General features: G+C 55.8%; 1 protein-coding gene across 1 annotated transcript in view; it reads left to right on the forward strand.

Moving 5' to 3' along the window:
• Positions 1 to 26,439, forward strand: part of CCDC12 (coiled-coil domain containing 12) — a 51,116-nt gene that overhangs the window by 23,370 nt on the left and 1,307 nt on the right. Inside the window, exons 2-4 of the mRNA XM_016192901.2 lie at positions 8,267 to 8,334; positions 24,650 to 24,729; positions 25,429 to 25,490. Of these exons, the coding sequence (XP_016048387.1) occupies positions 8,267 to 8,334; positions 24,650 to 24,729; positions 25,429 to 25,490 (210 nt within the window). The remainder of the gene's footprint in view (positions 1 to 8,266; positions 8,335 to 24,649; positions 24,730 to 25,428; positions 25,491 to 26,439) is intronic.

Below are 26,439 nucleotides of genomic sequence, written 5' to 3' on the forward strand. Positions count from 1 at the left end.
CCCTGTGGGGCCTGAGGACCAGACAGTTTTCTGCTTCCCTGTTGAGTTCACTGAAGGCCAGGAGAGTGAGCCTCAGACAGCTAGGTCCCTATGCCCCCCCCCCTTTTTTTTTGCCTCCAGGTTTTTTGTGGGGTTTGCACCATGAATCCACTGCTCCTGGTGGCCATCCCTTTCCCCCATTGTTGTGTTGCTGTTATTATTATTTGCCTCCAGGGTTTTTTTGCCGGGGCTCCATGCCTGCACCATGAATCCACTGCTCCTAGAGGCTATTTTCTCCCCCTTTTGTTGCCCTTGTTGTTTCAGCCTTGTTGTGGTTATCATCATTATTGTTGATGTTCGTTGTTGGATAGGACAGAGAAAAATGGAGAGAGGAAGGGAGACGGGGTGAAAAAGATACCTGTAGACCTGCTTCACTGCCTGTGAAGTGACTCCCCTGAGGGTGGGGAGCCAGGGGCTCAAACTGGGATCTTTGTGTCAGTCCTTGCGCTTTGTGCCACATGCGCTTAACCTGCTGCGTTACCGCCCGACCCCCGTTGCTGTTATTATTAAGACGGGGAGAGAAAGACAGACACCTACAGACCTGCTTCACCATTTGTGAGGCGCCCCCCCCCGCCCCAGGTGGGGAGCCGGGGGGTGGAGCTGGGATCCTTGCACTTGCACTATGGGCACTTAACCTGCTGTGCCACTGCCCGGCCCCCAACCCCAGACCCCGGCCCCCTTTGTTTTAAATCACATTGTCGGGCTGGTGAAATAGCTCCTGACTGGCCTCCTGACCGCAGCAGGGAGAGTCACCTGTAAACTCCTTCTGACACAGCTGCACTCTTGCCTGCAAGCGAGACTTCTCTGGTTTGAGCGGTGACGTGTGCTGTCTCTGAAGTGACACGGGGGAGCTGCTAGGTACCCAGGAGACCACATTGATGTCTGGGGGTGGGTAGGACCTTGAGCTGGAGAGCTCAGCACCACCCACTGCACCAGCTCCTGGCCTGCCGCACTGCAGCTGCTGGTGTGTTGGGGGCTTCTGCTCTCGTTCCGCGGGAGCCAAGCACAGGGACGGGCCACTGCAGAGGGGAGGCTGAGGGCCCGCGGGAGTGACGGCGGAGAACTGGGCTTCTGTTTGCCTCTGTCCCCCACCTGCCTGCCGGTCTAGGATCTGACGAGCAGAGCCCCGAGTTGGGTGCCCGCAGCCTCTGTGCCTGCTGTCGCGATGCACAGGCCCGTCGGCAGCCTCAGACTAGCCGGTGAGGAGCATTTGTCTGTGGCGCTGGGCTGGTTCGTGTGTGTCTCCTGCTTCTCCGCGTCTCCCAGGTAGTTGACGCATTCACACCTGGGCCCACTGCCATTGATGCCAGGTGCTGGGCAGTATGATGGGTAGGCCTCTCAGAAAGGCCTCCCTCTTCCAAGGTGGGAGGGGAGACAGCTGTCAAGCAAAGCGCCACCTAGGCACATCTGGGAGAAAACTGACAGACAGCGTGGGTGGTCGTCTTTGAAGGACCCTCCCTCCGGCTAGAGCAGCTGTAACCCTTGACCTGCATAGCCAGGGGAAAGTGCTGACACCCTCCCATGGCCTTTCAGGTCTCAACTACCATAGAGCTTTGCGGTGACCTCAGTGGGCATGCGGCAGATACCCGAGATAGCTTTGTCACTCATCTCAGGCCGAATCAAATGGCCATTTTAAAGATTTAGCCAGAGTACTGCTGAGCTCTGGTTTATGGTAGTGCAGGGATTGAACCTGGAATCCCCAGTGCTAGGGCATGAATGTTTGTTGCCTGAAGTATTATACTGTTTCCTTGGCCTGACCTCATTTAAAAAAGAATGAATTTGGCGGGGGCTGGGCGGCAGCACAGTGGGTTAAGCAAGCACACATGGTGCAGAACACAAGGACCTGCTCAAGGATCCCGGTTCGAAGCCCCAGCCCTCTACCTGCAGGGGAGTCGCTTCACAGGGGTGAAGCAGGTCTGCAGGTGTCTGTCTTTCTCACCCCCTCTGTCTTCCCCTCCCATCTCAATCTCTCTCTGTCCCATCCAACAACAACAACAACAAAATGGCCTCCAGGAGCAGTGGATTCGTAGTGCGGGCACTGAACCCCAGCGATAACCCTGGAGGCAAACAATAAAAAAATGAAGTTTGTCACCTGTAGAAACTTCACGGAAATAAGAAGCGCTCAGAGGACGAGGCCCCCACTCACACCGCGCTTGGACAGTGACCGCCGCTGGCCGGCTTCTCTGCTGCTGGTCTAAAAATCGGGGGCTTTCAGGGTCCTGTGACTGTTAAGCCTGTTGCTGCTCCCAGAATGAATAGCTAGCTGCTTCCCTTCCCCTCTACCCTCCTCCCTCCCTCCCTCCCTCCATTTATTTTGCCAGAGCACTGCTCCGCTCTGGCGTATGGTGGTGCCGAGGACCAAACCTGTGACCCTCAGACAAGATCTCTCGCATGCACGTCACAGTCTCCCCTCAGCCCTCAGATTGATTAGTGGGAGACTGTGGAGATGGGGTTCGTGGACTCAGTGCCGTCCAGTGTTGCTGCCCCGGCGTCCTCTGCACCACACGCCGCCACAGGCGGGCACTGGAGCGAGGCCGGAGGGAGGCCCAGGCTGACTGCGTGTGGAGAAGCTGGAGGGGACCAGTCTCTGCCTGATGCGACTTACCGAGGACGAGGCAGAAATGAGAGGGGCCCTTCCGAGGCTGTGTGCACCCCTGTGCTGCCCTTCCCTCCCGCACCCCTGCACCGGCTTCCTTGACCCTTCCTTGAGGGAACTGCCCCAGGCCACCGCCTGTCGACACCATCCGACCTCTGGGCCGCTGCCCACTTAGGAATCTGAAGAGCCTCGCATTTTCCAGGGAAACACCGTTTCACACTGGGCTTCTGTGTGTGTGCTCCTGGCCCTCCAGATCCCTGTCCGTGCACAGGTAGGGAGCCCCCTGCTCGTGGGCGGACTCCAGGTGCCTACGTTTTCATGAGTGCCTAGCACAAGGGGACCCATCCGTATTTGCGAGCTAGTGAAGGAAAGTCTCTGGGAGGGAGTTTTTGCCTTCTCAAGCATGGCTGGCTTCCCAGTTGGGCTTGTGGTAGGAATAGAACCAGACTTGGCTGAGGGCCCGCGGTCGCCCGGGCCAGGGCCGCCTGATGGTCTCAATAGGTAGTCGTCTGGGTGTTACAGTGGTCCCCCAGCCTCCACCAAAGTGACCTCTTTGTCCCGCTGCCGAGGACAGCTTGGCAGCTGCTGGACCCTCCGCCTCTGTCGGCACTGGCCCCCGTCAGACTGGACGTCAGGCCTCAACCCGGGTCTGCACCCTTTCTCTCTGTCCTCCGAGTGCCACCTTCTCAAGCCACAGCCTCCTTCACTCTCCACGTGAGTCACAGCCAGAGCCCGGAGTCCCTGGGCCCCTTAGCTCAGGCTCCCCTTGTCCTGCCCCCCCCCCCCCCCAGCCTGTTATCTGGGCCCTTATCTCCAGCCTGCTCACTGCTCCTCCAGCTCCACTGCCCACTCTGTTCTTGCCCTGCTGCAGCCCTTAGGGAATATTGCGCCCACAGGAGGCCGTGACTCCCAGCTGACCCACCCTTCCCTGCCACCTCCTAGGAATTGGGAACCAGATCTGTGGTCTTTCCTGTAGACGGTCTGATGTGTCTGATGCCCTTGTGAGGCTGATGTGCTGACAGTGTTGTCTGTCCTGGGGGCTACAGAGAGCACCAGGTGGCTACAGAGCGAGCAAGCGAGCGAGCGTGTCCCCTGCCCCTGCGGGTACACACGGTCTGGGCCTGGGGCCATGCCCCCCCCCCCCCGCCCTCTGGGTCCTGCACCTTATCTCCTGCAGCAGGGCTCTTCTCTTCCTCTTGCATCATTCCAGCCTTGTTCCAGTGCCATGATGTCCTCACCGTTGTTCTTTTTTCGAAGACCAAGAAGCCACGGCCAGACAGATTGAGTATCTGGGCCAAGGTGACACGGCCTGGATTGTGATTCTGGCTCTGGTCCAGACCCCACGTGCTCTCGCTGGCCGTCCCTGTTGTGGTGCTGGGTAAGGGGGGAGGTGAACATCGGCCCTCAAGGACTTTCCTACCCGCTGGGCAGGGGTCCCAACCTAGTGCCAGGGGCTTGGGGCGAAAGGTGCTGCCGCCAACCCCCAGGACGGCTGCCTGCCCACCAGAGTCATGTCCCTCCCCGGTCCAGGAGTGATGGCCCTGAGCCAGAGCTTATCACTGCATCTTCAGGGCGAGTCAGTCTCTGGACAGCGCCCCACCCGCCTGGCAGGAAGTCTCCCCGCCCAGTGGGCTCCCTGGCTTGACAGGCTGCAGGGTGAAGTTGTGAAACCACCCAGCTCTGCCCTCACATCCCACCCCTTCCTGCCACCCTCAGGCCTCAGGCCTCTGGCCCAGCTCTGCACCCTCACCCTGGGCCCACATCAGCGGGAAAGGCTCAGGCTGGCATTTTTACCTCCTCCTCCTCTTCTTCTTCTTCTTTAATATTTATTTTCCCTTTTGTTGCCCTTGTTGTTTTATTGTTGTAGTTATTATTATTGTTGTTATTGATGTCGTCGTTGTTGGATAGGACAGAGAGAAATGGAGAGAGGAGGGGAAGACAGAGGGGGAGAGAAAGACAGACACCTGCAGACCTGCTTCACCGCCTGTGAAGCGACTCCCCTGCAGGTGGGGAGCTGGGGGTTTCGAACCGGGATCCTCACTCCGGTCCTCGAGCTTTTCGCCACCAGCTTTGCACTTAACCTCCACCTCTTCTTGGATGAGGGTCTAGGGCCTCGTCTGTCCTGAGTGTGGAACACGGTGTGTCAGCAGAACGCAGAGCCAGTGAGACATGTTTGCCTGGGCGCTAGGAAGCATTACTGCACCCCACACCCCACTGGGCACCCCTGCTCTCCCACTCTGCACACCACCTGGGCACCTCTGCACCCCTGAGCCCCCCTCTGCACCCCTGCACCTCCACTGGGCACCCCTGCACGCCCTCATGCACTCACCTAGCCTCCTGCAAGCAGCCACAGGCTGGGACAGGTCCTGGAAGGAGCAGGGGTGCCCAGTGGGGTGGGGTTTCGGGCTCCGTGTCTTGGTTTCGGGCTCCGTGTCTCCTCCCGGGCTTACCTGGGCTCAGAGTGCCCTTTGATTTACCTGAATTTATTATTATTGTTGTATGTGTGTAGCTGGGGTGTGACATGCAGTTCCATAGCTCTAGGGCTGCTTACCCATCAGATGGGGACATGCACACTCTCACACACACTCACACGCACTCACACACACACTCACACTCTCTCTCACACACACAGTGCTGGAGTGTCCTCTGGTGCCATAGACCGCCCTTGTGGTTCTGGGACTTGAACCTGAGCTGCACTCGTGGCAAAGTTTTTTTTTTTTTTAATCTTTATTTATTTATTGGATAGAGACAGCCAGAAATTGAGAGGGAAGAGGAGATAGAGAGGGAGAGAGACAAGACACCTGCAGCCCTGCTTCACCACTCATGAAGCTTTCCCCCTGCAGGTGGGGACCAGGGCCTCGAACCTGGGTCCATGTGCACTGTGACGTGTGCTCTCAACCAGGTGCGCCACCACCCGGCCCCCATGTGTGGCAAAGTTGCGTGAGCTCTCTCTTGCCCCAGAGCGCCCTTTTGGAGTGTGAGCCCCCTGGCTGGACTCAGCCCTCACATAAGTGCCATGGTGGGGGGCGGGTGAAGGCCCATCAGGCCCCTGAACCCCACGTCTGTCAGCCCCTGGGGCCAGCCACATGCGTGTGCCCTGCAGGTCTTGCCAGGACCCTCATCTGTTCTGTTTTTGTGACCAGGCAGGCACCTTTCCACTCCCGGGGTGCTCTGTCTTTAGCCGTGCGGTTCACCTTCCTCCCCGCCGTGGACATTTAGGATTGAATGCGAGGGTTACTTCCTTCTCTGACAATAGCTGCTCCAGTCCCCACATACAGAGGACATTTCATGAGGCCTCCGCCACCTTCCCTGACTTCTCAGATCACGTCCCTCTGTTGCCGTTTCCATGCTCTGACTTGCTCCTTTGAGACCCTGGAGATCAGGCTAGTTCTGGTTCTTCATCTTTGTGCCCAGGGCACAAAGGTAGGTAGGGTAGGAGGAAAGAGGGCCCCTTCACTTTCACCTGGCGGGAAGGGCGGCAGAAGGCGCTTCAGCCACCTCCCCTCGCCCTCCCTTCTCCCCTCCCTCCTCCCATGGTCCCGTATTCCCGTGGCCTCAGTTGCTGCTGGTGTGTCACGCACTCTGGCAGCAGGTGGGGTGTGTCCATCCAGCAAGTGTGCTCGGTTTATGAGGTCTCCCCCCAGAAGGACAGGTGCAAACACGTGGTCAAAACAGCCAAGTTCCGGGCCCGGTGCCGGGGCACCTAGTTGAGTGCGGACGTCGCCATGCCCAAGGAGCCCAGCTCGGCACACTCAGCCTGAACTCTGGATCCAGGCTCCGCAGGACCGGGCAGCGGAGAGCGCTCAGCTGTCTGCAGAAGCAGCCGTGCTGCCGCCTGGGGCCTGGGACACACCTCTTCCTTTTCCGTGATGCCTACGCCCAGGGTTCAGAGGTGGCAGAACCCTTGAGCTGTGAGGGCTCGAGTCTTGCTGGCGTGGGCCACGGGGAAACCGCTGGTGAAGGGGGCGGGGAGACCCCACCCGGTAGAGCGCACACCTCACCAAGTGAGAAGGCCCAAGTTCAAGCTCCTGGAACCACACGGGGGCACCAGGCAAAGAGGAGCTCCAGGAGCAGTCTCCTCCCTCTGCATCTTCCCTCCCCCAGCCGTGCTTATTTTTATTTTTTTATTTAAAGTTTTAAAAAATATTTATTTTCCCTTTTTTATTGCCCTTGTTTTTTGTTGTTGTCGTTGTTGTTATTGATGTCATCGCAAGTCTTATTTGGTAGGAGAGAACTGAGAGGGAAGAGATAGGGAGCGAGAAAGAGAGACACCTTCAGCACTACGTCACTACTTGTGAAGCTTGCCAGCCGCAGGTGGGGGCCGGGGATTTGAACCTGGGTCCTTAAGCGTGGTCACGTGTGCGCTGAACCAGGTGCGCCAACGCCCCTCCTCTCCCGCCACGTTGACCTCCGGAGCTGCGGGTGTGCGGGGAGAGGGAGACAGACCCTCGGGGCTCCGTCACGCCCTGACAGCTCGGTCACGGCCCTGGGAGCCTCTCCGCCTGCCCGAGGGTGTGCAGGACAGGGCCGACCGCCGTGGCCTTGTGTGGAGAGCGCCCAGGAGGACACTGGCTGCGGCATCCCGAGTCCAGGGTGGGATGAGCGAGGCTTCCCTCCGTGGTGGGGGTGGCCGGCGGGATGACTCCTCTGGGGAATGCCTGCTTGGCCCCGAGCCCAGCACTCTGGAGGGAGCGTTGTGCTGTGCTTCCCCCCCATATTTTCCGTCTCTTTCTAGCTGAAGAAGTTGGCTCAAAGCAGTGGGGCCCCTGCGATGACTGAGGAAAAGAGAGAGTGGGCGTCCGGGGGCTGGCTCGCCTGGTCGAGTGTACACCTGACCTGTACAGGGACCTGGGTTTGAGCCCTGGCTGCCACCTAGGAGCGCTGACTCTGGGGGCTTCTGGGCAGTGGGGCAGTGCTGTGCTGTGTCTCCCTCTCCTTCCCTGTCTCTCGCCCTCAGAGAAAGAGGGAGTGGGAGAGGGAGGGGGGACACTGGGAACAGGAACCACGCAGCAGTGACTGGTGGCTAAGAAGCAAAGCAGAGTAGGAGGGAGGAGGGAGAAGACCTCAGTTTGCTCACTGAAAGACACTATGGTGCTCACACCTCCCCCACCGCGAGGGCTTCCCGGCTTGAACCTGGGTCGTGCCCGTGACGGCACTGGCACCTTCTCGCCAGGTGAGCTGTCTTGCCAGCCTGCGACCAGATTTTGAATAGATGCTTCCCTGTGAAGACTTCAGACTGGCATTCCCTCCTCGATCCCCCAAGTGCAGTGCGGGAGTGAATCTTGTTTCGAGCCTGGCCTGGAGGGGCCGTGAGGAGAGCTGGGGCTTGTCCTGCCCTGGCTGCATCCGCGGCTGAGAAGGTGGCGGCTGACTGGCCGGCGAGGGTCCCGGGAGGCACCGGCAGCTTCATTCCCACCACCTGACGCCTCCCGGCTCCCACGAGGGTCCTCCGAGGGCTGCCCGGGCGGGGGTTCTAGATTCTGCTGGTGGGGTTGAGTGCAGCGCCACACGGGTCATCGGCAGGGTGACCGGCCCCTGAGCGGTGTGTCCCTCCCTGCCCCGTCCCCTGCTTCAGTGGCGGCTCGGGCAGGAGCGTTGATCTGAGCAGGCCGTGTTCTCCTTCCTCCGCAGGACAAGGAAGATGGAGAGCCGAAGACCAAGCAGCTCCGGGAGGGGGAGGAGGAAGGCTCGCAGCCCAGGTAATGACGCACAGCCCTCATCCCCGCGCCCCTGCCCCCGCGCCCTCCCCGCTCCAGGCTCAGTCTCCACCCTGCTGCCTTGTTCGCACCTGAAGCCGGGGTCCTCCCCTCCTCCCTAACTGGAGCCTGTGCTGCTCCCTCTCTCAGACTCTTACCCACCAGCAGTTTCTTTATGTTATTTTTTAAAAAGTATTTTACTAGGGCCAGAGAGGTAGTTCACCTGGTAGGGTTCGTGCCCCGCCGTGCTTGTGGCCCAGGTTCAAGTCCCAGCAACACTTGCCAGGTGCTGTGGTGTCTCTCACTCCTGCCTCTGTCTGAAAGATGACGTAGTCTAAAGCTGTGAAGTTGTATGTGTGTGTGTCTGGCCACACAGTCATGGCCACTTTAAAAATAGATAAATAAGCTTTACTTACTGGTGAGAGAGAGAGAGAGAGAATACGGATGAGAACAAGAACATCACTATGGTACCTGCGTTACTGGGGACTGAACTTGGAACCTGATGCTTGAGGATCCAGCGTTTCATCCACTGCTCCACCTCCCAGGTCACCAGACACAATCTTTTGTTAAGAGGGCTGGACTGGCAAAGAATATTCTTTTCTCTTTTCTTTTTTAAAAATCATCCTCATTATTTATTGGATAGAGACAGCCGGAAGTGGTGAGGGAGGGGGAGATAGGGAGAGAGACAGAGAGACAGACTTTCTGCTGTGAGATAAATGCGTCTCTAAGTCTCAGGTGCCCAAAGTCTGTCCGGAGGGCCAGCGCTCCCTGTCTGACCTCCTACTCCGTCTCCACAGCTCCAGATCAGGTCCCACTCCTTCCCCGTCTGGGTCGCCGGGCCTGGCCGGCCTCCTCTGACTCCCCACCCCTCCAGCCACTCAGCCCCCCTGCCTGTGGCCCCCCAGCCCATCTGTCCCAGGGGGAGTGGACCCTCCCCCCAGTGCAGGCCCCTCATCTGCCCTTTTATTTAATTTTTTTTTTCTTTTTTAACCAGAGCACTGCTCGGCTCTGGCTTATAGTGAGTGAGTGGTGCAGGGGTTGAACCTGGGACTTAGGAGCCTCAGGCCTAACAAGTCTCTGCATAACCATTTTGCTACCTACCTCACCTCGTCTGCCTTTTTAGGAGCTCACCTCAGGACAAGATGGGGTTTCCCAGTGTGTGTGTGTGAGTGTGTGAGTGTGTGTGTGTGAGTGTGTGTGTGTGTGTGTGTGTGTGTGAGTGTGTGTGTGTGAGTGTGTGTGTGTGTGTGTGTGAGTGTGTGTGTGAGTGTGTGTGTGAGTGTGTGTGTGAGTGTGTGTGTGAGTGTGTGTGTGTGTGTGAGTGTGTGTGTGAGTGTGTGTGTGTGAGTGTGTGTGTGAGTGTGTGTGTCAGTGTGAGTGTGTGTGAGTGTGTGTGTGTGTGAGTGTGTGTGTGCGTGTGTGTGCGTGTGTGTGTGTGTGTGTCTGCGCGCGCGGAGGGTGTGGGCATCCGTGGTTCAGAGCGCAGCACTCCGCCTTCAGGCCCCTGGCCGCCCGCCTCTCCTGATGAGAAGCCTGCGGTGCTCACAGGGGCTTGGACCTTCTCCTCCCCAGTGCTGGACTCTGTTTTCTGACTGAGCCTGACCCCCACCCCCAGCAGCTCAGAAATCCCTTCCTGGTGACTAAGCAGTAAGGGCCCCATTCAGGGAGCCAGCCTTGAGTGGTTTGGGCAGTTCCCGCACACACTGACCCGTTCTGTTCTTGCCTCTTCCCTCCCCCACCTTTATTTGTCTATAAAATAGAGACAGACAGAAGCTGAGTTGGAAGGAGGGGGAGACAGGGAGAGACACCTGCAGCCCTGCTTCACCACCGCAGGTGGGAGTGGGGGCTTGAACCCTCGTCCCTGTGCATAGTGACACTTGCGCTCAGTACTGTGCCACTGGAGGGCCAGTGCAGGGCACGGGGCCCTGGGGAGCACAGCACTGCTTTCCCCGGACTGTGCACTGCTGTCAGGAGCACACTGCACACTGGCTTTCCCTGAGACGCACCTGGCTGGGGTATTTTTCAGTGCAGCTGGGAGGGGCGGAGAAGTGGGCCCCGCTATGACGTAAGGGCAGAAAAGGGGCCCAGATGGATCTTGGCCTTTCTCTTTTTGGACCAGGTCCGGAGTCCCTCGGGAACCTGTCCCCAGCCCGCTTTCGCTGCTCTCGCTTGACTTTACTCGCCTGGGAGTGTACTAGGGGACAGGTGGACGGGTGGAGAAAGCGCACGCCCGGCCCGCCACCGAGTCTTCCCTAGAAGCGGAGTGCAGCCCCACAAGGGCGCCCCGCCTCTGCTCCCTTCCTCACTGCAGCGGGCCGCAGCGCCTTTGCTCTTTCTGTCCTCACTGCTGAGGGCCCTCCGGTTGTCTTGGAGTGGCTCTTAGTTTCCCAGGCAGAGTGTGCCGGCAGCTCCCTCCTCTGGTCTCTGTTTTCCTTGATGGGAAGTAGGGTCGCGGGTCACAGTGTAGAGGGCTTGGTGCTGACCTGACCGTGTGACTGCTCTCCACCACACGGCGTCGAGTGGTCGAGAAAGCAGGCAGCGGCGTTCACATCACACGTAGAGATGCGAGGCCGGGCGCTAGCAGTGGGTTAAGTGCACGTGGCGCAAAGCACAAGGACCGATGTCAGGATCCCAGTTCGAGTCCCCCGTTCCCCACCTGCAGGGGGGTCAGTCTGCAGGTGTCTGTCTTTCTCTCCTCCTCTCTGTCTTCCCCTCCTCTCTCCATTTCTCTCTGTCCTATGCAACAACAACAGCAGCCGTGGCAACAATAACATTAACAACAAGGGCAACAAAGGCAACAAAATGGGAAAAATGGCCTCCAGGAGCAGCAGCTTCGAAGTGCAGGCACCGAGCCCCAATGATAACCCTGGAGGCAAAAGAAGAAAAAAAAAAAAAACAGGCGTAATTGTGTCCTCAATATTCAGTCAAGGGGCTCTGACTTCATTGGTGAAGAGAAACGAGTTCCTGGGGGTAACCGGGCAAAACACAGCTCCTCTGCTCATGGGGCTGGCATTCTCTGAGGGAGAGACTTCACAGAGAGAGCAGGTGTGTGGTTGGATGCCAGCGCTGGGACACAGAAGTGTGGCGAGTGCCAGCTCATGGAAGCAACCCGCTCATGGTCTCAGCTTGCCTGTTGGAAGGCTGGAAGGAAGCTGGAGTAGGGAAGCCTTTAATGGCTACACTGTGTGAAGCTTTCTTTTCTTTCTTTCTCCCTTTCTTTCTTTCTCTCTCTCTCTCTCTCTCTCTTTCTTTCTTTCTTTCTTTCTCCCTTTCTCTCTCCCTTTCTTTCTTTCTTTCTTTCTTTCTTTCTTTCTTTTCTTTCTTTCTTTCTTTCTTTCTTCCTTAACCAGGTCACTGTTCAGAGCAGTTTGCACAGCTGTTAGGCTGGCATCCCCACCGTGTTATTTTAACCCCAGACCTGCTCAGCTCTGCTTATGGCGGTGCAGGGCTGAGCCTGGGATTTTGGAGCTTCAGGCAAGAGTGTGTCTGCAGAACCTGGGTGCTCTCTGCTGCCGCCCTGCCTGCTTCTCGTCTCCTACCAGGGTTTCCTCTGGGACTCAGTGCAGAGACCGAGAAGGAGCCAGGGGCGCCCCAGCACCCCTCCACCACTTAGGAAGCTCCCCCATATTGTGCTCCAGGGCTCGAACCCGGATCCTCGTTCACGGTAACTTCATGGACGTACAGACACGCGGCAGGCTGTCAGCGCCACGGCCGCACGGAGGAGCCAGTCCGTGCGCTCCTGCACTAGGTGGGACTTAGGAGATGCGTGTGGAGGAGGAGGTGGGGGATGCTCTCTGTTCAGCGGCAGAAGCCGGACCGCAGGAACCCGAGTGGCTGGCAGCGGCTCCCGGCCTCAGCCTCAGCCTCAGCCGGCCAGTCCCTGCCAGGCTCTCGCGGCTGACCCTGGACTGGTCACGTGACGTGGGGAGCCCCCCGACCGACCGTCTTCAGCTGACAGGCAGAAGGAAAGAAGAAAGTTGCCGTGCGTTGCCCAGGCGAGTGCTGGCTGGGCAGCGGGCCGCCGCTGTGAAGCCTCCCGACAGACAGAGCTCAGGGCTCCGCCACGGCGGGGAAGGGAAGCGGGTTCGGCTTCCACGCTGCCCGTGCCGGCTTCGGCTTTGCAGAGAGGCCGGCAGCCGGGAATGCGGTCAGGCTGGGGAGGTGAAAGCAGAAATAAGCTCGTGGCCAAGGAAGGAGTGGTGCGGTCAGGCTCGAGCCCAGCCCCCACAGCACTGGAGGAGGCTCCTCCTGTCTCACTAGCTCTTTCTCTGGAAAAGCCCGCCCAGAGTGAAGCCCCGGCTGTGACACAAAAGGAAAACAGTGGTTGGGAGCCCCCTCTGTGGTCCTCCCCTTTCTCGGCTGGTAGAAGGTCCTCAGGGAAAAAGCTCAGCCACAGCGTTTTAGAGCCAGCTGTCTTGCCAGGGCCTGTGGTGAGAAGACGGGACTGGCGGGACTGGAGGCAGGTGCTCAGGCCCTCACCCCTCACCTGCCCGGCTGACAGCCACTCAGCTTCCTCTGCCACCCCTGCACTTTTGTCCCAGATCCTTCCCAGGGTCTTGGCTGTTCTCGTTCCTTTGCTTTTCTTATATTTGGAGTTTTGTTAAAGGTTTACTTGTTTCTGCATGGGGGAGGCCTCAGCGCCACTTAGCTCTGGTCTTTCATGACACCAGGGACGAAACGTGGGCTTACTGGGCCCTCAAACATGGATATCCTGTGCTCAGCCTTTGAGCCACCTCCCGGGCCCCCCGAGAATGTTAGAATCTGTTTGTTGATGATAGTTATCTTGAAAACGTTTGTTGTCTGGATTGGAATCATATGTACTCCACAGATCAAAATTCCTTAAATTTTAAACATTAAAAAATTTTTATCTTTATTTACTTATTGAATAGAGATAGTAAGAAATGGAGAGGGGTAGATAGTGAATGGTTATGCAAAGAGACTCATGCCTGAGGCTCCAAAGTCCCAGGTTCAAGCCCCTGCACTGCCTTAAGTCAGAGCTGCTCAGTGGTCTGGTAAAAAGAAAAAAAATCAAAACAGAAAAGGAGAGAGAGGAGAGGGAGACAGACAGACAGACCCCGCAGCCCTGCTTCACCACTCGTGAAGCTTTCTCCTGCAGCTGGGGACCGGGGGCTTGAACCCGGGTCCATGCACACTGTAGTGTATGCACTCAGCCAGGTGCGCCACCACCCTGCTTCTAAAATTTGTTTAATTACTCTCCCCAGGATGAATTCATCCCCTCCCTGTACAAGCAGAGCCCCGCAGGAGAGGAGTCAGCCCCAGAGGGTCGGCCTGGCCCCTAGAGGGGTCACTGCTCGCCGGGCGGAGCCCCTCCCCCGCCATCTCGGTGCGGCTGACTCCTGCCTTGCAGCTCGCTGCCCAGAGAGGATGGGGACGGGCTGTGTCGGCTGCCTCTGCTGTTTGCAAGCCCGCCGTCACTTCCTCCCGATGGCAGGCACGTCTGGGGTGGGGGTTGTGGTTGGCAGCCATGGCTGCCCTGCCTGGCGGGAGAGGCTGCCAGGCGAGAGGGGCTGCACACCCCACTGGGCACGGGGCAGGGGAGCATGTCTTGTTAGTGCCTCAACAAGCAAGTCCCAAACCCTCGGCCCCCACGGTCGCCACCTCCCTTCTGCTGTGTGCGAGGGCAGCTGGTTTCCTCTGGCCGGGGGTCAGCACTGCAGAGGAAACTGGGCCAGCAGCCTTGCTGCTCAGGGAGAGAAAGCAGGTTCTGCCACTTGAGACAGAGCGAGGTCCCGCCCCAGCAAAGACCCAGCCCAGCCCTGAGCTGGGACCCGGGGACGGCGTCCATCCGTGTGCCAGGGCATGTGCCCAGAGCCCGACGGCAGCCTCAGCCGGCAAACGTCGCTCCCCACTGGCCATGGCCCATGCTTCCTGAGTCACCTCAGCCCTGTCCGGCGGGGACGTCCCGCTGTGGTGTGGCAGGTGGGGGTGGACCGTGCTGAGGCAGGGGCACACAGACCTGTGGCCGCCCTCTTCCTCCTGACCCTGTTACTCAGCCGTAGGCTCAGGATGTGGCAGAGGAGCCCCGGGGAGAGCTGGTCCAGACAGGCGGTGCAGTGGGGAGCAGCGCCCCAGTGGCCAGGCGGAGACTCCCGCTCTCCACGCAGGGCCGGTACACAGCTGGTCCTCCCGCCTGGCAGAGCTTTCTGTGTTTGCTGCACTGTGCTTTTTTATCTATCTATCTATCTATCTATCTATCTATCTATCTATATTTTAATTTTAAATAATATTTATTCCCTTTTGTTGCCCTTGTTTTTTTATTATTGTAGTAGTTGTTGTTATTGATGTCGTTGTTGTTGGATAGGACAGGGAAATGGACAGAGGAGGGGAAGACAGAGAGGGGGAGAGAAAGATAGACACCTGCAGACCCGCTTCACTGCCTGTGAAGCGACTCCCCTGCAGGTGGGGAACCGGGGGCTCGAACCGGGATCCTTATGCCGGTCCCTGCGCTTTGCGCCACGTGCATTCAACCCACTGCGCCAACGTCCGACTCCTTCGCCTTGCTTTTTGTCCTCCTCAGAGCCCCTCTGTTGGGGCCGACTTCCAGACAGACAGAGTAGGAGAGGAAAAGACACCAGACGTCCAGCGCCTGCCCCCAGCGTGGTGGGGCTGGGCCTGAACCTCCAGGTGAATGAGCAGCCCTGCAGGCCTGCACGGAGACCCCGCTCGCGTGAGCCTCGGCTTTCCAGCCCTGCTCTTAGCTCACCCTCCCCGCTCCTAAGTGGCAGCGGCCTGGCCACTTAGTTCACGTGGACACAGTGGCTCGTCCGAGCGCTCCCACGGGAGGGGGTGCAGCGGGCACCGGGACCCCTGGCCCCTGTGTGGTGGGCTTGTAGGTGCAGAGTCAGTGAGCTCAGGGCCCCGTGGCATCACAGGGGTGGCACCGTCCTCTGCCCACAGACGCCTAGGCCGTCCAGGCCTGCTTCCGCTGACCCTCCGTGCCGCCCCAGTGGCGAGGGGCCTTCTCCCGTGTGTCCTCTTGGCCGGGGGCCAGGCCCAGGGTGGCGGCAGCAATGCCAGGACTCTTCCCGGTAGCCCGTGGCACCTGCGACCTCTGGAGTGGGGACGGACACAGGCTGGGCCCAGGCGGTGTGGCCCATCTCGCCCTCGCCCTGTGGAGCCTTTGAGACTCCACTCGGCTACTGTAGAACTTGATTCCTCTCCTCATTTTGAATTTAAGCTTTTAAAACTTATTTATAGGTTTTTAAAACTGGAGAGTACAAGTCCTGGTCTGGGCGGTAACTCTTCTTGTAGAGCAAGGTCCTGGGTCCGAGCGTTGGCACCCCACGGGCAGTGACGGTGCAGAGCTGCTGTGGTATTTCTCCCGTCTCCCTCTTTACAACAGTGAAGGACGCAGCCTGGCAGTTGGCTTAGTGGCTAAAGCGTTGGACTTAAGGCTCCCAGTTTGATCCCTGGCATCACATGTGCCAGACTGGTTCTCTGGTTCTGTCTCTTTCTCCACTCATTAATAAATAAATCTTTGTTAAAGAGATAAGGTAATGAATGGATGAGGGCAGAGAGGTAGTATAATGGCTATTTAAAACTATTGATGCTGGGAGTCGGGCGGTAGTGCAGCAGGTTAAGCGCACATGGCGCAAAGCACAGGGACCGGCGTAAGGATCCTGGCCCGAGCCCCCGGCTCCCCACCTGCAGGGGAGTCGCTTCACAGGCGGTGAAGCAGGTCTACAGGTGTCTGTCTGTCTCGCCCCCTCTCTGTCTTCCCCTCCTCTCTCCATTTCTCTCTGTCCTATCCAACAACAACGGCATCAATAACAACAGCAGTAATAACAAGGGCAACAAAAGGGAATAAATAAATATTAAAAAAAACAACTATTGAGGCTTTGATGTTTTTAACCCATGGTACCACCATAAGCCAGACCTGAGCAGTGCTCTGTGAAGAAAGAAGGGAAGGGAAGAAGGGAGAAAAAGAAAAACGGAAGGAAGGAAAGAAAGAAGGAAGGAAAAAATGAAAACCACCAGCCCTGGGAAGACTGTGTGTCTCACAGCCACGTTAGAAATGAAAAAGTGCAATGACGTGGCCTCAGGGTGTGTAGATTGTGGAGCACTGCGTGTGAGAGAGTGTGAGTGTGTGTGTGTCAGTGTGTGTGTGTATGTGTGTGTGTCAGTGTGTGTGTGTATGAGTGTGTGTGTGTGAGTGTATGAGTGTGTGTGTATGAGTGTGTGTGTGGGTCAGTGTGTGTGTATGAATGTGTGTGTATATGAGTGTGTGTGTGTGAGTGTATGAGTGTGTGTGTATGAGTGTGTGTGTGTGTCAGTGTGTGTGTGTGAGTGTGTGTGTGTATGAGTGTGTGTGTGTCAGTGTGTGTGTATATGAGTGTGTGTGTGTGAGTGTATGAGTGTGTGTGTATGAGTGTGTGTGTGTGAGTGTATGAGTGTGTGTGTGTGAGTGTATGAGTGTGTGTGTGGGTCAGTGTGTGTGTATGAATGTGTGTGTATATGAGTGTGTGAGTGTATGAGTGTGTGTGTATGAGTGTGTGTGTGTGTCAGTGTGTGTGTGTGAGTGTGTGTGTGTATGAGTGTGTGTGTGTGTCAGTGTGTGTGTATATGAGTGTGTGTGTGTGAGTGTATGAGTGTGTATGAGTGTGTGTGTGTGAGTGTATGAGTGTGTGTGTATGAGTGTGTGTGTGTCAGTGTGTGTGTATATGAATGTGTGTGTATATGAGTGTGTGTGTGAGTGTATGAGTGTGTGTGCATGTGTGTGTATATGAGTGTGTGAGTGTGTATGAATGTGTGTGTGAGTGTGTGAATGTGTATGTGTACAAGAGTATATGTGTGCAGGAATGTGTGTGTGTGTGAGTGTGTGTGCTCATGAGTGTATGTGTGTGAGTGAATGTGTGTGTATATGAGTGTGTGTGAATGTGAGTGTGTGTGTGAGCATGTTTGTGATTGTGTGAATATGTGTGAGTGAATGTGTGAATATGAGTGTGTGTGTGTGTGTGTGTGTGTGTGTGTGTGTGTGTGTGTGTGTACAGATCAGGCTGGCTTGTGGCCTCTTCACGTGCCATGTCACAGTCATCTTTCAGGTCTCACCTGTGACCAGACAGCATGGTGGGCCGAGGGCTTGCTGGCAAACCTGAAGCCTCTGGCTTGGTCCTGAGCACCTGCTTCTGGTTCTGATTTCCCCCCACCTGAAGACCAGGGACACGTCTACTAACGTGTGGACTGTTCCCCACATCTGGACAGCAGCATACCTGCCTCTGTGCTACGTGAAGACTCGCCCTGAGAGCCAGCGTGGGGGAGTGTTTCTGCTGAGAGGGGTGTGACTTGGGCATTGTTGCCTGCACTGGGCGGGGCAGCAGGTCAAGGTCTGGGGCACGTGGGAGTTCTCTCAGCCCTTGGTCAGTTCTGGGCCATGTCCTCCGGCTGACTTGTGTCCCCGTAGCTGGCATGGAGGAGGCCTCGAGAAGACCTTGAAGTGGTCACTGGACCTTCTCAGACACCAGGGAGGAAGCAGAGGAAGCCCCCACCCCACCCCCAAGGAGACTTGATAGCGCGTGGAGTTGTGATGTGTGTGTGCACCTCCACCAGGCCCCAGTGGTGTGTGAAATTGGACACGGTGCCATTGCTCCGACACCAGACAAAGGAAGTCACCCCCTGGGTGGCCCTGACCCCACCGCGTTCCTGACGCTGCATCTCCTGGACGTAGACATCCACACTGTCTCTCTGAGCAGTGAGAGGCCCAGGCCATCCATAATGCTCTTTTCCAACTTTCTGAATTATCCAAGCCAAGCTAGAACTGTTGGGGTTTCAGGGCTGCAGCTGAGGGTCTAAGAACTCATGGGGTGGGGGCCAGGCGGTGGCGCACCTGGTCAAACACTCACATTACAGTGTGTAAGGACCCAGGTTCAAGCCCCTGCTCCCCACCTGCAGGGGGAAAGCTTCATGAGTGGTGAAGCAGGGCTGCAGGTGCCTCTCTGTTTCCTTCTTTATCATTCCCTTCCCTCACAATTTCTCTCTGCTTCTACTTAAAAAAAAGAAGAACAAAAAATAGCTCACAGGGTGGCCTTGGAAGACAGACAGCCGTGATAGGTGATAGCTAGACACAGAGGGGCAAGAGAGAGCAGTGAGGGTTACAGTTGAGTAGGGGCTATGCATTGAAATGTGGGGGGCTGTGTGTGGGGAGTGACTGCCCACAATGCCACCTTAGGCCAGCTGTGGAAGCTCAGCAGGCAGAACCAGTCAAAAACCCTGAGGGGGAAGAAATATGGACAATAGGGCATCGGGCGGTGGCGCAGTGGGTTAAGCACACATGGCGTGGAGCACAAGGACCAGCGTAAGGATCCCGGTTTGAGCCCCCGGCTCCCCACCTGCAAGGGGGTCCCTTCACAGGCGGTGAAGCAGGTCTGCAGGTTTCTTTCTTTCTTCCTCTGTCTTACCCTCCTCTCTCCATTTTTCTCTGTCCTATCCAACAACAGTAACAATACTATTAACAATAATGATAACAGCAATGATAGACAACAAGGACAACAAAAGGGGAAAAAATAGCCTCTGGGAGCAATGGATTCATGGTGCCGGCACGATGTTGGGAAATTATGAGGATGTGGTAGAGCTTGGCAGGGCTTGACCTGAGGAGTGCGTCTATCCTGTCAGTATCTCTGCCGAGAGGTTGAGCAAGAAGGGACAGGAGTAACCCCAATGGTGTGCCTCGTCTTATCAGACTCCCTGCCTCACAAAGCACCCTGCATTCCTGATACTATGGCCATTAGATAAAAAGAAAGGGGGAGATGTCGGGAAATTGTGCGGAGCCTCACAAAGCACCTTGCATTTTTCTGCCTCCAGGAGCCTGGCATTCCTTAAAACATTAAGCCAGCTCCCCCTGCTCCACCTTGCATTCCTGATACTATGGCCATTAGATAAAAAGAAAGGGGGAGATGTAGGGAAATTATGAGGAGCCTCACAAAGCACCCTGCATTCCTGATACTCTGACCTGCTCCCTTATTATCCATATAATCATTGTTTTGCCTGAAAGATCCCCACCCATTCCATTCCTTCCATCTATCTTCTTTATACCTCGAGACCCTCCCTGCCTGCAGGGTATTATTAATCCTACCAGTTAAAACCCTCGCAACAGTTGCTAAGGAAGTTTCTACCTTCCCAGCCCACTTCTGCCTTTCCCTGCCCCCTTTCCTAGCTATTTCTGTTTCCGACTTGTCACTTCTGGGTCTGGCCTTCAAAAGCGTTGCTCTCTGATCAATAAAGACATTGCTTTGCCACTCTGCCACGAGTTCAGGTCATGTCTCCCGCATTGCTGAGTGAGTAGCAGCTCAGGCTGGCTCTGGTCGAGTTCTCTCCAACTCAGAGAGTACACGCACCCCCACGCTACCTTGGCATCTGGCACCCAACATGGGGCTCTAACCGAGCCCCAGCAATAACCCTGGAGGCAAAAAAAAAATATGGACGATAGTAATACACTCACAGGAGACACAAATACTAGAATGATCAGAAAGGAAATACAAAAGCACTGAGGTTAATGCAAGTTCAGGCAGGAAGACTGCAAGGTGGAGAGTTCCAGCAGAAATCCTGAACCTGAAACCTACCACATCAAAATCCCACAACTGGAAATAGAACCCAAGTTAAGTCGGGGCCAGGCGGTGGCACACCTGGTTGAGTGCACACACTACAGTGTGCAAGGACCCGGGTTCAAGCCCCTAGCCCCCACCTGACAGGTTGGTAGGGACCTAGGGGACCCTGATTAGAAAGCGCACCTCAGGTATATGGTCCGCAAGGTGGTGCAGTGGCTAAAGCACCAGACTCTCAAGCATGAAGTCCTGAGTTCGATCCCTGGCAGCACATGTATCAGAGTGATGTCTGGTTCTCTCCTGTCATTTCTCATGAATCAATAAGTCTTAAAAAAAAAAAAAAAGAGTGCACCGCAGGGTCCCACGAGGTACGAGGCCAGGACTTGGTTCAGACTTGCTAGGAGGTCACTGGGGTAGTGATGTCTGCCTCCAGTAGGAGACAAGAAGGCTCTGTGTGGACAGCAGTGACCCACATGGGGATTATGGGTGGCAGGGACATTTGGGTGCAGGACTGGAAGGCATTGGGTTGCCGGCGCCTCCACCCCAGACCGTTTCCCTTCAGTCTAAAGCAATCCCTCTCAGCCCTGGAAACTGGACACGGCCCATTGCTCTGAGGAAGTCAGCTGCCACTTTGAGTTTCTTCCATGGTCATGTGTCTTCTGATTTGAAACTTTCCCTTTGTCTTTGGTATTTAGTGATCTGACAATGACTTGCCTAGTTAGGCCATTCGTAAGTTTGTTTTTTTGTTTTTTTGTTTTTTTGCCTCCAGGGTTATCACCGGGGCTCGGTTCCTGCACTACAAATCCACTGCTCCTGGAGACTATTTTTCCTCCTTTTGTTGCACTTGTTGTTTATTGTCCTTCTGGGTTGTTGTTGGATAGGACAGAGACAAATCAAGAGAGGAAGGGGGAGAGGGAGATGGACACCTACAGACCTGCTTCACTGCCTGTGAAGCGACCCCCCTGCAGGTGGGGAGCAGGGTGGGGTGGGGGTGGGGGAGGACTTGGGGCTCGAGCTGGGACCTTTGTGCCAAGTGCGCTTAACCTGCTGCGTCACTGCCTGACCCCCAGGTTTCTTTAATCCATAGCTCGATTTTTTTTTAGTGAAGTGTTCCATTTTTTTTTTTTTAACAAAGAAACTGTTTCTGGTGAGAAAAAAAGTCATAATCCTCATAACAACTTGTGAGGGTTTTTTTTTTTTTTTTTAAATAGAAATGATTATTAGACTCAAAGATTAAGCTAAAAGGATTTGGGGAAAACAAACATAAAAACCTTAGGGACAAAAATTTATGCCCCCAAAAGTCAGGTTTATTTTGTAGTGATTCCTTACAGTATATGCTAATCCTTCCAACTTCACCACTCTCAATATTGCCCTACAGTTACTGCTTCAGAAGTTAGCCAGGATGTTCTAGCCCAGTTTCACAGGGAGCAGACTCTTGTTTGGACATTGCAGAATAGATATTTCGAGCATGAACTCCAGAAGGTTTGATAGCAGCTATACTTCATGGGGAACAGGCAGTGAGTTAGGAAGAACTTGGCCAGAAGGTCAAGAGAGAGGTACTTGCCGGCTTGGGCTGATGCATCTCTCTGGAAATGAGGCAGGAAGAGGCTGGACCCGTTCATAGTGGCAGCTGGCAACAGTCTGTGGCTTGGTGGGCTCCTGCAGTGATCCTGGTCTTGTCTTGTGTTCTCTTTGCTATTCCTAGTTGAGCCAGGAAAACTGTAGCTTTATTATTTTTTTTTCATTGATTTTTTTACTACTTTTTGTTTGTTTGTTTGTTTCCGGTCATCAGCTCTCTTAAGTATTGCTTTGGGGACTCCAGTGTGTGAAACCTTTCCCTCATCTTGCTCCACACGCCTGGAGGCGCTTCTCAGTGTTTCCCGGTTCCCCTTCTCTCAAGCTTCAGGCCACATGTCTGGTCTTGCGTCTTGCAGTTCAGTAGTTCTTTCTCTAGCTGCATGTGATCTGTTGACTATATTGACTGAGTTCTCTTTTATTTATTTACTGTTGGATAGAGACAGAGAGAAATTGAGAGGGGAGAGGAGGGGAGATAGAGAGGGGGAGAGTCAGAGACACACCCGCAGCACTGCTTCACCACTCGTGAAGCTTTTCCCCTGCAGGTGGGGGCTGGGGGCTTGAACCTGGGTCCTTGCACACTGTAGTGTGTGCACTCAACCAGGTGCGCCACCGCCTGGCCCCGACTTCTTAACTTGGGTTCTATTTCCAGTTGTGGGATTTTGATGTGGTAGGTTTCAGCTTCAGGATTTATTTATTTATTTCTAATTTTCCCCTTTTTGTTGCCCTTGTTGTTTTTCATTGTTATTGTAGTTATTGTACTTGTTATTGATGTCTTCATTGTTGTTGCATAGGACAGAGAGAAATGGAGAGAGGAGGGGAAGACAGAGAGGGGGAGAGAAAGACAGACACCTACACACCTGCTTCACCGCCTGTGAAGCGACTCCCCTGCAGGTGGGGAGCCGGGGGCTCGAACCGGGATCCTTATGCCAGTCCTTGCGCTTTGTGCCACGTTCCCTTACCCCGCTGTGCTACTGCCTGACTCCCAGTTGCAGGATTTCTGCTGGAACTCTCCACCTCGCAGTCTTCCTGCCTGAACTTGCATTAACCTCAGTGCTTTTGTATTTCCTTTCTGATCATTCTAGTATTTGTGTCTCCTGTGAGTGTATTACTATCTATTGTCTGTATTCCCCCCCCTCGGGGCTTTGATCAAATCTTGGATATTGTATGTGAAAACTTACAGGGTAGTTTGAGTCCCTGGATCACTTGTTTCCCTTCAGAAGAATTTCATGCTGCTACTGGCAGGCACGGGCGGGGATGTGCCGGGCTAGCGTCACGGGAGAGAGACCAGGAACTCGTGGTGAGTGGGAATGCATTGTGTCTTTATTGATCAGAGACAACACTTTTATCTATTAGAACTGGAAGTGGCAAGTCGGAAAAGGAAATTGGGGTGGAGAAAAGGAAAGAGCTGGCTAAGGTGGAAATTCCCTTAGCAACTGTTGTGAAGGTTTAAACCGGTGGGATTAATTAATACCCTGCAGGCAGGGCGGGTCTGGAGGTAGAAAGAAGATAGATCAAAGGTGGGGATCTTTCAGGCAAAACAGTGATCATGTAAATAGGCCATAGTGTCAGCCATGGAGGATGGAGGGGGGGGGAAGGTTGGCTTAAGGCCCGACAGGGATGTGGGTGCTGACCCAACTTTAGGCTGATGGAAAGGCTTCCTCTCACCAACACCTAGTTACCTTGCCACCCTTGTGTGGGCGAGTCTGCCGCTGGGCCTCTGCAGGGCTCTAGGGCGTGCTGGGGCCCCAACAGGAAGCCTGAGGACCCTGCCTTCTGGTCCCCTGAACTTGTGGGCACTTCACCTCTAAGTAGACAGATGCCTGAGGGCTCCTGTCCTCTCTGAGCGCAGCCTCTGCCCAGTGGCCTGAGTGCTTCAAGGCCAGCAGGTAGACTTCAGTGTCCTGGGCTGCTTCACATCTAAGAGCCCATGCGAGAAAACAAAGCCCAGAAAAGACCATTATCTGTTGTCAGTGTTCCTAGTTGTTTGGTTAGAGGGAGCAATTAATGGCCTCCCGTGACAGTTACCCTTTGGCTGTGATGCGGGAGGGTTGGGAGGGGCAGTCCCTTCATTAGCTCCCAGAGCAGATCAGGGAGGGCGTGACCGTGCTTGGCAGAGCTGGGCACACCTGGCAGAGCCTCCTTGTTTATGGACCCGCGGTGGGGCAGTCCCGTGGCCCGGGTGTTGCTGAACTCCTGACCGCAGCTTAGCTGGACTTCTCTCTCTCTCTCTCTCCTGTTGATTTCTCACAGAACCAGGAGAGTGACGGTGTTTTGTACACACTGGGACCAGTCGGTGACCAGGGCTTATTCATTTACATCAGTCTCCTCAGGCAAGGCTGGCAGCTCCAAGGACCCGCTGGATGCCTCCTGGCTCTCAGCAGCTGGTCAGACCCCAGCCCACACTTGAGGAGGCTTGTCTGTCTGTCACCTGCAGGGCTTCTGCACCCTAAGGACCACCCGGGGGCCCTGGGCTGAACTAGCCAGGGCACATCTGTCTGTCCGTCCTTCCTTCCTTCCTTGAGATGAGATTCCAGGAAACAGAACAGGAAAAACAGCAGGACAGATGAAAGGGACAGTGCAGTGTGATCTTGAGGAGAGACCTTCTGCCCACGGCGGCTGCCCTTCCTCTTCACTGGGCCCAGGGCTTGAGCCGCTCCCAGATGCTTGATGCCACCACCCGGTGTCCACCCTGCCCTGTCTCAGGGGCCTTGGCAAGGGGCTTGTGGTGCAGTCTTGTGGCTCCCAGGTCCGCTGGGGCTCCTAGTCTGGGACGCCATCGTGCCTGTTCCTACCAGACCCCGCTGGCCACTCCCAGCACCCCGGGCCCTTCCCCAGAGGCAGAGGGGCCATGCACAGTGAGTCTGGGGACAGAGGCCCTCAGAAGGGTTGGGGGACTCCTCCTTTGAGAGAACCAACTCCAGCCTGGCGCCCCATGCTGCACCCAGAGCTGAGTGACCTGATCCTCGCGACGGGGACCCGGGACAGTCATCAGCGAGTGCTCCCTGGGTCTCCCCGGCCCCGCTGTGGATACAGGCCGGCCTGGAGAGAAGAGTCAGCCCGGTGCTGGTGGGGTGAGGGGCCTGTCGGGCCTGAGGCCGGGAGGGAAGTCTGGCCGCAGGCTCATGCGGTGCCAGGCCTGTGCCGCACACTGGGCTTCACGCTGCCTTTCCTCTGCCCCTCAGGGAACTCCGGCTGAGGAACTATGTCCCGGAAGATGAGGACCTCAAGAGGAGGAGGGTGCCCCAGGCCAAACCGGTGGCAGGTGAGCGAGTCGCTGCCTCTTATCTGCTGGCGGTGCCAGGGCTGGAAGGGGCGCCTCCAGGACCCCCGTCACCACCTGGGGTCCGTGTGTGCTGGGGGTGTCGGGGTGGGGGGCAGCGAGATGGGGCAGGCGCTCAAGGCCCAGCTTGCCTGTGCCGTCCTGCTCGCCCCCAAGGAGTCACATCTCAGAGAAGCCCCTGTTCTGGGGCGCTGGGGCTCTGGGTGTGAGAGTCACAGCCCCCCTCCCCCCCCCAGGCCGGTGCGGGGAGAGGTGTGGGGAGCCGAGCGGCCTCTGCACGGCAGACACACTGAGACTCTCTCTGAGGGCTCACGGCTCCCCGTTGACTTTCAGATGGGGGTGGGTGCTTGCTCCCATGCCGTGGGGCCAGACCGCAGCCTGGGTTGTGGGCACGGCCGGGCAGGTGAGCCGCCCAGGTGAGCCGTCTCACCAGCCCCGCAGAGGTACTTCCTGTCACGCGCACTCCAGGCTCCCAGAGAGTCTGTTTTTAGTCTTTTCCTGTTGTTGTTGTTGTTGTTACTGAAATTTAACTAGTGCGAGTGGTCATCAAGAGGTGTGTGTGTGCGCGCGTCTCATAAAACACTGAGTGCCCCCCACTCAGCCACCCCCAGACCGGCTTCACAGCAAGGAGGGGCAGTTTGCTGTGAGGTCAGCCGCCTCCTGTGGCCTTGCACCCTCTAGTGGAGGAGAAGGTGAGGGAGCAGCTGGAGGCCGCCAAGCCGGAGCCCGTGATTGAGGAAGTGGTGAGTGCCTGGGCCCTGCCCTCCCGCCTTGGCTCTGGGGCCCTTTCCTTCCCTCACCTGCTCTCTCCCTTTCCCTTCCCTTAATTCCTTCTTTCTTTTCTTCTCTTTTTAAAAAAATATTTATCTATTGATTCCCTTTTGTTGCCTTTGTTTTATTGTTGCTATTATTATTGTTACTGATGTCGTCGTTGTTGGGTAGGACAGAGAGAAATGGAGAGAGGAGGGGAAGACAGAGAGGGGGAGAGAAAGACAGACACCTGCAGACCTGCTTCACTGCCTGTGAAGCGACTCCCCTGCAGGTGGGGAGCCGGGGGCTCGAACCGGGATCCTTATGCGGGTCTTTGCACTTCGCGCCACGTGCGCTTAACCCGCTGCGCCACCGCCCGACTCCCTCTTTTCTTCTTTGAAAGATTTATTTTGGGTCAGGAAGATAGCATGGTGGTTATATTAAAGACTTTCATGCTAAGGCTCAAAGTCCCAAGTTCAATCCCCTGTAAGCCAGAGCTGAGCAGGGCTCTGGTTAAAAAAAAAAAAAAAAAAAAGAGAAGTAGTAGTAGTAGTAATAGTAGTAGTAGTAGCAGTAGTAGTAATAGTAGTAGTAATAGTAGTAATAGTAGCAGTAGTAGTAATAGTAGCAGTAGCAGTAGTAGTAGTAGTAATAGTAGCAGTAGCAGTAGTAGTAGTAGTAATAGTAGCAGTAGTAGTAAGTAGTAGTAGTAATAGTAGTAGTAATAGTAGCAGTAGCAGTAGTAGTAGTAGCAATAGTAGTAGTAGTAATAGTAGTAGTAGCAGTAGCAGTAGTAGTAGTAATAGTAGTAATAGTAGGGGGAGGGAGAGGGGGAAAAGGAGGAAGATTTCTGAGAGAAATCAGCTGGCACTTGTGGTGCTGGGTACTGAAACGACCTCGTGTGGCCAAGCCATGGGCTCTGTCCTCTGAGCCATCTCCCCA

Source organism: Erinaceus europaeus, chromosome 12, assembly GCF_950295315.1.
Source record: "Erinaceus europaeus chromosome 12, mEriEur2.1, whole genome shotgun sequence".
In the NCBI taxonomy this organism is placed as follows: Eukaryota; Metazoa; Chordata; class Mammalia; order Eulipotyphla; family Erinaceidae; genus Erinaceus; species Erinaceus europaeus.